The 12,864-nt window shown below is 40.6% G+C and overlaps 1 protein-coding gene across 1 annotated transcript; it reads left to right on the top strand.

The window, feature by feature from the left end:
* The first annotated feature begins 519 nt into the window (after positions 1 to 519).
* LOC18016224 lies at positions 520 to 1,863 on the top strand. Its single transcript, XM_006398337.2, has 2 exons — positions 520 to 931; positions 1,224 to 1,863. Exons 1-2 carry the CDS (start codon positions 579 to 581, stop codon positions 1,414 to 1,416), a joined length of 546 nt encoding a protein of 181 aa, XP_006398400.1. The 5' UTR covers positions 520 to 578; the 3' UTR covers positions 1,417 to 1,863.
* Positions 1,864 to 12,864: the final 11,001 nt, after the last annotated feature.

Raw genomic sequence — 12,864 nt, forward strand, 5'->3', positions numbered from 1 at the left:
TTTATTTAGTTTATTTATTTAGTTTATTTAATTATTTATTAAATAAATAGTCTTAAGTGGTAATGAGGTAAAATTAGAAACGTATGGCTAATGATTTTTAAAAAAATTGATTATCATTTTAGTCAGATACTTCTCATTGAAAAGTTAAAGCGAGTAATACTTTAATAATATTATTGTCGGAGTGAAAAGAAAAGAAACTAAAAAAGTAATAATTGAATTCAAAAGCAAATGTGTAAAAAGTATTTTACATTTTACTAAGCTCTCTCGAAAGTTCCTCTGAAACTGCGGGGCGAATAAGTCACGAAAAAATTATTTTCTAACGCCTCAAAGTATTTCTAGAAAATAACAAAAGTGGTTTTCGATTTCTTGTACTTCCAAAACAAAGCAAAGAAAGGTTTTTTGGTTACCACAAAGCCAATAGATTCCCTCTCTCTCAAAATTCGCCCCTTGTTTCTTACTTTCTCTCTCTTAAACCCCCAAAACAAAAGATCTTTCGCTATAAAATCCCACTCACACTTTCCTCACAAAAACCTCTCCACCCACAAACTCTTTCTCTCTCTTTCTCAACCAGAGAAAAAATGGAGGTTTCAACGAGAAAGCCTTATTTCATCGAAGAAGACGATGAATTAGCTTCTTCTCTATCGGAGATGGAAGCTGGGGTTTCTGGTAACAACAACGGATCCTCACAAAACGGTGTCGTTCCAAGTCCTTTCTCTTACGCTAGAATAAACAGTCTAAGAAACACGAACTATTGTCACAATAACTATCCTCAGAGTTATTATCACCATCAATACTCTGTTTCGTCTCCGAGATCTGCTTTTTCCGGAAGATTCCATGATTTCAGATTCGACAATCAACAGCCTCATTTCCTGGATTCGTGTTTCCTCTGTAAGAAGCCACTTGGTGATAACAGAGACATCTATATGTACAGGTAATTTTAGATCCTATACATCAGATTTTATTTTTCAATTTCTCTCCTTTTAATCAATATTGTGAAAAACCCAGAAAAAAAGAACTAATTTTTCGATTAACAATTTTTTAAAAGAAGATATTAGCCACGATCTAATTTCAAATTCTCTGTTTAGTCGAAATAATGAAAATTTAGATTCTGTTTTGAATTAAAGGATTTGCTTTTTTGGGATACGAATTGCTTCAGTTTGTTGATTAAACAGTTAAACGATTCATGGGTCTGATTCAAAGTTTTGATTTTTGTGATTTTCCAGAGGAGACACACCGTTTTGTAGCGAAGAGTGTAGACAAGAACAGATAGAGAGAGATGAAGCGAAAGAGAAGAAGCAGAATCTGTCTTATTCTGTGAAATCAGCAATGAGGAGAAAAGAACAAAGAAGCTCTTCTTCTTCTCCAACTAGATCTCGTGATTATGCTTTTCACAATGGAACTGTTGCAGCTGCTTGAAATCCGAATCTTGGGGAGTTATAATAATAATTAGGTTAAAAGGAAAAAAACATCACAAAACAAAAGAAGTGAGATCGTCTCTTAATATGCTTCAAAGCTGGTATTTGGGTTTTTCTTTTGATCTTTTTTTAGTCTAAAGATCATTTTACTTTAGCTTGAAGTTTCAGTCTTTCAGGGAAAGAAGAAAGCTAAAGATCCTTTAACTTCTTCCTTGGTTTTTCTCCTTTTCTTTTGTTTTTTGTTTTTTTTTTTTTTAAACTTAAAAAGTTTTGGGAGTATGAGAAGAGAAATTGTAAATGCCTGTGTGAATTAACGTCCATGGCATGCTTTGAGTAATTTTTCTTGTTTCTTTTGGGTGAGGACAAAAATACATATGTAATATATTCAACCATGAGAATATATATACTATAGATCTATGAGACTTAAACGTAAGCTTAATTATTTTATGTTTACTTATGCTTTGTGATTTCATACAAGATTGAGTAATAGTAACAAATTGATTGTTTTTGCGGTCGTTTTGTGACCTGCGAAAAGTTGGAAATAAAGGTATAATAAGTATCTGGTTTTTCTTCAAATGCTTTTTGGTAGTACAAGTTTATTTTTCATTATGAAAATGTTAGTGCTTAGTACGATATTTCTTTTTTTTGTTAAGGTAAAATGTCAGTACAATATATTCCAAAATAGATAAAGAAGTTAGAAGTTATGTTTCAAATCAGCGGTGGCCCGGGAATAAATTAAAATTTATAAGTTTAAAATGTAATTTGCATTTTACTTAGGCTTATCAACTTCATCGCTTGAATAATCATCCTTGCTTTCGTCTCTATTACTGAGTAATACTGATCCAAATTCGCATGATGAATCAAACCACCATTGCGTTTGCGTATCTTCATCGAATCATCGTACAAAATATGAAAAAATAGCGACTCTACCATTCTAAGTTATCATCAAAATAAAAAGTTTGATAAGATTTGAAACTTTTAACAAATAATCTGCATATATTCGATAAATATTGATTTTTCTTTCAAATTTTTTACTAGTATCGTTAAGTTTTCTAGAAAAGGTTTAAGAAACTAACACCATGATTATCGCGGTTTTTTAGATTAGTGTTTCAAATTATTTATAAATATATTTAAAACCAGAAAAGATAAAAATGGTTAGAGATGTTTCTTATTTTAGAACCATAAGAGCATGTTTATTGAGGGTTCTTAAGAGAGATTTTTAGCTTTCTCTGTTTTTAGAATAAATCTAAATCATCTAAATAGTTAAGAACCGATTTTTAAAATCCTTATTTAAAAACCAATCATGTCTATTATTGAAAGTTTGGTGTGGTGAGATTTAAGAAAAAGAAAGATTATGTATAGAATTAGAGAGTATCAGTAGTATATAAAGAATTCATTGGAGTTCAATTTTTTTTACAATCTGAATTTTGATTTTTACTGTGAAAATAATTATTGTGTCAATGAGCTGTTGAGCAATATTAATTCACACAATTACTACGTCTTTTTTTTAATGTGCAACTAACACGTCCTTAAAATAGAAACTTTGGCTAGAAAACATAATCAGATTCTGCAGAGGCATATACTACACTTAGGGAACAAGTTTTACTTTTAACAAAACAAATGAAAGCCGCAAGTGCACAGCTAATCAGTTGTAATATTTAGGGATCGAATCCACAGAGATTTGTGTGCCTGGTATTCTTCTACGGTTTTTAACATTATGTCTAGACTAAATTGGTTTTAAAGGTTGGCTGTTTTTCTTGCGAATTAAACTAAAACAAAAAAAAAGAAAATAAATTTATCCTAAAAAGCAGGTAAAGAAAATGAATGAAATGCAAATGGAATAAGTAAAATATCGAACTAAACAAAAATAAGGCAAGTAAAATATCGCATGAAAGGTAAATAAAGCAAGTAAATAACGAACTAAGGAAATTGAAATGCAGGTCTAAGAAAGCAAGTAAAAATCGATGGAATTGTAAACTATGACTAAAAAAGCTGAGCTTTTGGGAACTCTAAGGGATCATAATCGGTTTTAACATTAGTGTAGATAGATTGGGATTGACGGATAACAATATATGGGTTCTAGAGCTAGAGTACGACGGTATGACTACGTCACTGTCGTGATCATAACCAATTGTTTCTCGCAACCCTGACCAGTAGGTTTCCACTCTGGCCCTGGAAGGGAGAGAATGCAAGAGCTGCACAAGACTCGTCAATACTCACGATCTCGCCGCAGGTAGGTTTCCACTCCTACGGAAAAATCTCCTGTTTCATTCTAGGGCTGATACTTAATGAAAACTTTCGCAACACTAACTATCTAGATCAGTGATTCAGACTGGATATACTCCTAGTTTCTACTGCAATAGAACAGTGATGTGGTTGTAATATAAAGGATTCGGAATCCAGAGGACCAGTGTTACTCTATGAATTTGTGAGGATTGAATTAAAGCTAAGACGAAAGATGGTTTGCTACGAAAACTAAAAAGTAAACAGAATGGCAAACAATGATTTAAATTCGAATTAAAACAAGCACTAGACCAAAGCAATTCGCAGGAATTTCAGAGATAAGAACCAGATGACTATTCAGGGCACAAGTGTAACGCAAGTCTCGAACTCAAACAGAAAAGCTTATCGATCCACTGTCGTGATCTCGATAACTTTGTCTAACAACCTAAATTCTAAACTGTCGTTTGAACCTAGAAAATTGCAGACAAGCATTAGCTAGCAGGTTTGATATGTTCACGATTTGCCTTAACTTCAACTGTCGTTGGCTAAGGACAAATCGCTCACCAATGTTTATTCTAGCAACCTATTAAACTTTTGATGAACAGATTAACCTAAAATCGCAGATTGAGTGATCAATTCAACCTAAGCATTAAGTCTAACAATGGTGAAGACAATAGATATCAAGCCCTATTTGCATCTAATCCTCTAACTCATGAAATCCTTTGAACGCTTTAATCTAGCTAAGAGATCTACTCAGACATGGAGAAAAGAAACACAGAATTAGATGGAAAGGAATTCATGAATTAAAATCGCAGAAGAGATAATAGGGTTCAGAATTCTTCTCAAAGTGTAGCAGATTTCTTCTCCCAAAAGCTTACAAGTAAAAACTCTATGGTTCAGGAAATTGTAAAAAGAAAGCGTAGAAGAAAAGATAGGCGGCTTGGACTCTTTTTATTCCTTTCACGCGGCTTGAGATTATGTAAAGATGTTTTCCTTATTTTTCTCCCGTCTGGAGCAGGTGCTCCACGAAGGGTCCAAACCGGGAGCAGGTGCTCCGGGGATGATTTCTCCAAAAACGTGTGAAACAGCTCCTTATTGCTCAAATTCATCTCCTTTTGCTCCAATGCCTCCTAAACACTCCAATCCTTTGATAAGGCCTCTAAGTCACCTGAAACTTCCTGAAAAGACTCCAAAAACTCCTAATACAATCAGTAAACACAAGTTAGAATGAGTCAAAATCTCCACTCATCAACTCCCCCGAACTTGAATCCTTGTTTGTCCTCAAACAAACTCAAATTCAACTCCAAAAGAATGACTGGATAAAGCTGGGAACTCGCAAAACTCAAAAGACCGTAAACCTGACCAAGGCATGTGACAATCTGCTGCAAAATCAATCAAAAATCTAACCTCCATGTACTTCTCCGTAGACGCTACAGCTTTCCAGATTAGTCCCTCAATTTCATAACATCATCCATGTCCCATCATCGCTGAGTCTCATCGATAAAACCAGTGCTAAGGACCTTCTAGACTCGTTCCCATACTTATACCTCAACAAATTGACCATACTACACAAAAGTACCTTTCCTCTCCCCCGAATTTATTCACTTTTCAAGCTGTTTCGTTTTTTTTTTTTTTTTTTTTTCGGCACATATAACAAGGTTCAAAGACGCGAGTATTGATGGTGATTGCCACCGAATCCCCGGTTTGTCCCCTCATCATATATCAAAGGTGTAGGCGAATAATGGGGTCATAGGAAATTTTCATACCCCTCGCTTCCATCCCTTGTGTGATCATTCCACTTTAGAAGTAAAATAATGGGATCCTTGGAAATTTTCCTAATCCTTTACTTCTAAAAGAAAATCATTTCAATCTTTTCTGCCTTTTGATCATTTTTTTTTTTAGAAACAGCCTGAAACAATGCTTAGAACATGAGAGAGGAATACCAAATCTATCACACAGGTCTTTATTTGTCAGGTAAGAATGAGGAGTCAAGCCTTATGAGCACTAACCTGATCGATGAGGAAAATGAAGAGCTGAGAAATTAGCTCAGGTTCAATGGATTAGTCAAGAATTTTGGGCTCCTCTAGTCTACTGCTGGTCTTTGGATTTTCCATTAGTCGATCTAGATGATTCTGCAGCAATGATCACTGAAACAAAACGGTCAAGATTTACAGATGGTCTGAAATCATCATAGAATTGGTCATTATTCCCACAAGTTTTGACTTGACTCATATAACCAACTGACTCAAAGAAACAAACTAAAACTGACTCAAGAAAAACACAAGAAAATGCAAAAGATGACAAGATCCTCCCCCGAACTTATTATACACCGTCCCTGGTGTACAAATAGGAGCAGAGAAAAATCCTGTCGAAACAAATAAAAGAAAAGAAACCAAGGCGGATAATACAATGGTGGTAGAGAGATGTTACTAGCGGTCAGTGAGTGGAGGTGTCCTCCAGGCTCTCACTACCAGATCCACCAGTGCGACGTCTGCGTCTCGGGTGCCTCTCCGGAGAACTGGCTGCGGTCGCTGTGCTGCTACGACATCCACTGGTAAGCATCTGCAACAACCTCTTCATGAGGCTGTTGTTCTTCTTTGTAGACGCGACCATCCACCTCCGAAACTCTGCATCATCAGGATCATCAGAGATAGGAGCCAAATCGAACTCACCAGCATCAGCTGAAACGTAGTCAGGCAGCTCCTCATCTCCCTGCGGTGAATGTGGATAGCATGAAGAACTGGCGCGAGCAGGTGCTCCAGAATTCGGAGCGGGTGCTCCGTCGTGTGCTGCATCAGCTAAAAGTGGCACCTCCATCAGGAAACGCAGGTTAGCTGCAGTGTTTAGTACGGTCATGGCAGGATTTGGGAGAGGTGTGCGCTGTGCAACTCCGTAAGCACCTTTGTAGCTGTAGGTGTTCTCATCGCATAGAAAACCTGAAGTCAGCAGATGGGCTGTGTCCATTCTCCTTCGGCTCACATCTTTTGTAGCATACCGAAGAGGAATATGAGCAAAAGTGAAAAGCGCTGTGAGGAGACTCCCAATGTAAATGACCTGCGAACTCCCAAAAGGTTTGGTCCTCACTGCGCATATGGTTTGCGCCAGCTGAACTCCAAAGTTGATACTGTGCTCGACCGGGACGCTGACGCTGTAAGAGTCTGCAACCAAATCACCACAACCAAAGTAAAGCAACATCAAAACATCCAGCGCTACCTTATTCCCAGAATCACGGTTGAACAGCATGTTGTTGAAGATTTTCGCACAGATGCGAACAGCTGGGTGGCGAATGACTGATACGCTTGCCGTGTTCGACTTGTAGTGGCCGGAGGCGATGGTTTGCCAAAATTGGTTGGCAACCTCGAACTTACTCGGGAAACGCAGCTCTTTATCCTCGTCATGAAACCCGTAAGCAGTGCAAAACGTTGCCATGTCGATGCTGTAGCGCTTCCCTTCAACAAAGAAAGTGAAAGTCGCTTCATCGGCCTTTGGCTTCGTCGGATTTGCGTACCGCAACTTTGCAGATGCGAGGCATTGGCGGACCAGATCAGGGTAGAGATCGTCGTCCTCGAAAGCGAGTTGCGTCAGCTTCGTGTTGCCCAAGATGATGCTTACCTCATCGAAGATTCCCAACCGTTTTAGTGTGTCTGTGCACATCACTAAGGTTGGTTGCAGTTTGATGTTGAGCAGCTTGTTGTAATAGAACGAGTCCGTTTGGTCCCACTGCTCGTCCGAGTGTTCGGGTATCAACTCATCAGGCAATTCAATCAGTGTGTTTTCTTCGCGAGGCCATGGATACGTCGATGGGGTAGGTTTACTTCCCTCACCGTTCTTCTTCTTTCCCTTCTTCTTGAACATTGTTCTGGGAGGCATTCCTTTGCTGGGTGTCGAAATTGGTTGCAAAAACCGATGAACTTAGACTCAAAAACGTTGAAATCGGTGAAGTTTTGAAAAATCTGTGATTTGAGCTCAAGTATCAAGTATGGCGAAAAAGAAAGGAGGAAGGAGGAGGTATTTATGGGTCGCAAAACTCAAGTTAAGAAACCAAGGGAAACTCAGGTGTAAAATAAATTTTTTGGTAAAATTTGCACACTAGCCCCTGCGTTCCCATTAAAACTCCAATTTTCCCAAAAAACTTACCTGGAAGCGCCAAACACCCTGGCAGAGCAGGTGCTCCAAACTAGAGCAGGGTGCTCGTTCGTCGCATTGTCCGTGGTGAGCACCCCTTGGAGCAGGTGCTCCGGTGGGGGCTGTGGTGCTCTTTCGACAAATTCTACGTGGTGAGCAACCAACCTAGCAAATGGAGCAGGTGCTCCGGTGGGTGGCTCCCTCCTTCTTCTTCTTTTCACCTGCTTTATCTTTTTTTTTTTTTTTTTTTTTTTTTTTTGAAAAGAAAGAACCTAAAATTAGTAGCTAAGAATTGAAAGACACAAAGTTAGAGACTCTTACCGGTGGGTTGCCTCCCACCAAGTGCTTGTTTTAAGTCATTAGCTTGACTTGGAAAGCCATTTAGGCTTGAAGAGGATCGCTTAAGGTGACTGATTCACCTTCTGCGATATTTGGACCAGTAAGGTATGGTTTCAACCTCTGTCCATTGACAACAAACTCGCCTCCTTTAGTGTCCAGCAACACTACAGCTCCATATGGTCGAACTTCCTTGATGGTGAATGGTCCAGACTATCTTGATCTCAGCTTCCCTGGAAACAATTTCAATCTAGAGTTAAAGAGCAATACCTGATCGTTTGGTGCAAAGCTTCTGTTGAGGATTCTCCTGTCATGGAAAGCTTTTGTCCTCTCTTTGTAAATCTTCGAGTTTTCATAGGCCAGGTGCCTAATTTCCTCCAGCTCATGCAACTTCATTACTCTCCTCTCTTGAGCACTCTTTGCATCGAAATTCAGCAGCTTCACTGCCCAAGCAGCTTTGTACTCAAGTTCCACTGGAAGATGACATGCTTTTCCATACACCAAGTGGAATGGTGTAGTCCCCAAAGGTGTTTTGTAAGCTGTTCTGTATGTCCAAAGAGCATCATCAAGCTTCACTGCCCAATCCTTCCTTGTGGTGCTCACAGTCTTCTGCAGAATGTTCTTGATTTCCCTGTTGGAAACCTCAACTTGCCCACTCGTCTGAGGATGGTATGGGGTCGCCACCTTATGCCTTACACCATTCTTCTTCAACAAGTTTTCAAAGACTTTGTTGATGAAGTGAGAGCCTCCATCGCTAATCACCACTCGCAGCACACCAAACCTGGAAAAAATGACAGATTTGAACATCTTTAAAACCACCTTCGCGTCATTTGTGGGACTAGCCAAAGCTTCCACCCACTTTGACACATAGTCAACTGCCACCAGAATATACTCATTCCCATAAGATGATGGAAAAGGTCCCATGAAGTCTATACCCCACACATCGAAAATCTCTACTTCCAAGATGAAATTCTGAGGCATCTCATTCCTCCTGCTGATGTTCCCTTGTCTCTGACATGTGTCACACCTGGAGATAAAACTCGCTGCATCTCGGAACATCGTCGGCCACCAATACCCAGCTTGGAGAATTTTCGACACAGTCTTGAAAGTGGCGAAGTGACCTGCATAAGAGGATCCATGGCAATGAAACAACACTCCTGGTATCTCCTCGTCAGCTACACATCTTCTGAAGATTCCATCAGAGCAATGCCTGTATAAATAAGGCTCATCCCAAAAGTAGTGCCTCACATCCTTTAGAAACTTCTTTTTGTTTCCCACAAAACCTGCAGGTTCCTGCTCTGCAGCAAGGTAATTTGCAATCTCTCCAAACCTTGGGAAACCAGAATGCCGATCTATGTCAACTTGGTTGCAAAAACTCGTCAGAGCAGGTGCTCCGGTGGGGAGCAGGTGCTCGTCGAACCCAGAAACTTCTATGGCGTAAACTTGTTCATCAGGAAGGCTGTCGTTTAGTGGAATGTCATCATCTATCTTCAGCCTCGACAAGTGGTCTGCAACACCATTATCAATCCCTTTTTTATCTTTAATCTCCAAATCAAACTCCTGCAGCAAAAGGATCCATCGAAGGAGCTTTGGCTTGGCGTTCTTCTTCGTCAACAGGTATTTCAGAGCTGCATGGTCTGTGTGAACAACAACTTTCGACCCAACAAGGTAAGACCTGAACTTCTCAAAAGCATAAACCACTGCAAGAAGCTCCTTTTCAGTTGTGGCATATCTGCACTGAGCCTCGTCGAGTGTTCGGCTAGCATCATAGATGACGTGGAGCCTCTTTTCTTTCCTCTGTCCCAGCACTGCTCCCACTGCATAATCGCTAGCATCGGTCATGACCTCAAAAGGTAGTTCCCAATCTGGTGGCTGGACAATAGGAGCGCTGACCAAAGCTCCTTTTATCCTGTGAAATGCCTCCAAACATGCGTCATCAAACTCGAATTTCACATCCTTGCACAGCAGCTGCGTCAGGGGCCTGGCAATCTTCGAGAAATCTTTGATGAAGCGTTTGTAAAAACCTGCATGGCCCAGAAAACTGCGAACCCCCTTGACTGATGTTGGTGGCTGCAGACTCATCATCACCTCGATCTTTGTCCTGTCCACTTCGATCCCTATCTCTGAGATTTTGTGTCCCAGCACGATCCCATCTCTTACCATGAAATGGCATTTCTCCCAGTTAAGCACCAGATGCTTCTCCTCACACCGCTGCAAGACCCTGCACAGATTAGACAAACAGACAGAAAAGGAGCTTCCATAGACAGAAAAATCGTCCATGAAAACTTCCATTATGTCTTCAATCAGGTCAGTGAAAATCGACATCATGCAGCGTTGGAATGTTGCTGGAGCATTACACAAGCCAAATGGCATTCTGCGATATGCAAAGGTGCCATAAGGACATGTGAATGTCGTCTTCTCCTGGTCATCCGGGTGGATTGGGATCTGAAAGAAACCTGAGTAACCATCTAAGAAACAGTTATAAGGATGGTTAGGCAAGCGTTCAAGCATCTGATCGATAAATGGTAAAGGAAAATGATCTTTGCGAGTTGCAGCATTCAATTTCTTGTAATCTATGCACATTCGATGCCCAGTAACAGTTCTAGTTGGTATCAATTCATTCCTATCATTTTTTATCACAGTGATGCCACCTTTCTTAGGAACTACATGAACCGGACTAACCCAATTACTATCTGAAATTGCATAGATCACACCAGCTTCTAGAAGTTTCATTATCTCTTTCTTTACAACATCTTGTAGATTCGGGTTTAACCTCCTCTGATGTTCTACAGAAGTCATTGATTCATCTTCTAGATGTATTCTATGCATGCAAAGATCAGGAGAAATCCCTGGAATGTCATCTAGTGAATATCCTATAGCTTTCCTATACTTTCTGATTTCACAAAGAAGCAAGGCAATCTCTACATTGTTCAATTCAGAGTTCACTATCACAGGGAATGTCGAATTGGGTCCTAGAAACGCGTACCTGAGCCCCACAGGAAGGGGTTTGAGCTCAAGCTTCGGAGCTCTCAATTCGCTCCAAGGTCCATCAATCAAACCGTCGGGAGCAGGTGCTCCAGGATTCAGAGCAGGTGCTCCGTCGGCTTTTTCTCCAGGTGAGCTCTCCTTGCCTTCTAAGCTCATGTACGCCACCTGCCTTTGCATCCTCGTGCTTGCATTCAGCATTTTTGCAAACCCATCAGCTTCTTCACTCAAATACCCATGTTCTCCTTCAGCTTTGGTGAGTGCAACTTCGAGAGGATCGATGGCCAAAACCTCTTCAGCAATGCCTGAACCATCATCTATGACAAATGTCTGTCCGTCCAGCATTGGTTTCTTGAAGAGTTTATTCATCTCAAATCGCACCACCATATCTCCCAGCTGGAGATCTTTCACTCCTTCTTTCACATCTATGATTGCACCAGCTGTGCATAAGAAGGATCGACCCAATATCAAAGGATCCTTGGGTTCTTCATCAAGCTCCAGAACCACAAAATCTGCTGGAATGAGTGTATCACCTATCTGAACATGCAGATCCTCAAGTATACCAACAGGGAATTTGGTTGATCTATCAGCAAATACCAGCGAGATTTTCGTCGGTTTGAATCTGGTGTAACCCAATCGCTTGGCTATAGAGTAAGGCATCAGATTCACACTTGAACCTAGATCGTAGAGAGACCTTGCAAAAAGTACATTCCCAATCCTGACTGACAGAACAAACCTTCCTGGATCACTTCTCTTCTTCAGCACTTTGTTCTGAAGCACAGCACTGCACTCCTTCGAAACCATCATGACACTCTCTTCCTCAACAGCTTTCCCAGACACTAACCCCTTCATGTATCTTTTAAGGGCTGGTATCAACTGAACAGCATCAGCTAGAGGGAGTTTTACAGTCAAATCCTTCAGCATCTCCCTGCACTTTGCATCCTCTAAGTCCTTGCGAGACTTCTTTGGTGGAACTGGGTAAGGTACCTTAGGGGTGTAAACTCTTGCAGGAATGTTTGCTGGGGCAGGTGGCTGGAGCAGGTGCTCCCTCGTTGGCTCAGGGTGCTCCCTCGTCAAATCTACTTCTGGAGCAGGTGCTCCAGATTTTGGAGCAGGTGCTCCGATGGAGGAAGAGTGCTCCTTCGTCTTTTTTGAGACAGAGCTTGTTGGTGCAGCATGTAGAGTCTTCCCACTTTTAAGCTCAATAGCATTCACAAACTCATTCCTGGGGTTTTCACCTTTTCCAGGGAGAGTTCCAGGTGATCTCTTCACAGCTTCTGCAGTCTGAGCTACCTGAACATCCAGCTTCTTCACATGAGTCCACACAGCCTCATACTTACCATTCAAATCATTGTACATGGTGTCCACTTTGGCATTAATCTCCATGGAAGACTTTTGCTGATTAACCAGCAGCTGTTGCATCAAGTTTTTCAGCTCATCCTGCGAGTTATTTGAGGAACTCGAAGAAGGCTGTAGACTTGTGAAAGGCAACTTCTGCTGATTTCCACCTTGAAATCGATTCTGATTGGTGATGAATTGCTTTCCTTGGAAGTTGCTGGAGAAGTTCTTCTGAAATCCTGACTGATTCTGCACTCCTTGCTGCGGATAGACCTGATCCTGAGGGTTCTCAACATTGTTGCTTATGTAGGATAAATTCGGGTGGCTTCTGAAGTTGTTGAAACTGCGATTCTGCACATACCCTTGTCCATTCACGAAATTTACCTCCATCTGATCATTATTCTCTGCATCTACAAACTCTTGAGCAAGAGGTGCATCACCA

This window comes from Eutrema salsugineum, unplaced genomic scaffold (genome assembly GCF_000478725.1).
Source record: "Eutrema salsugineum unplaced genomic scaffold, Eutsalg1_0 scaffold_20, whole genome shotgun sequence".
In the NCBI taxonomy this organism is placed as follows: Eukaryota; Viridiplantae; Streptophyta; class Magnoliopsida; order Brassicales; family Brassicaceae; genus Eutrema; species Eutrema salsugineum.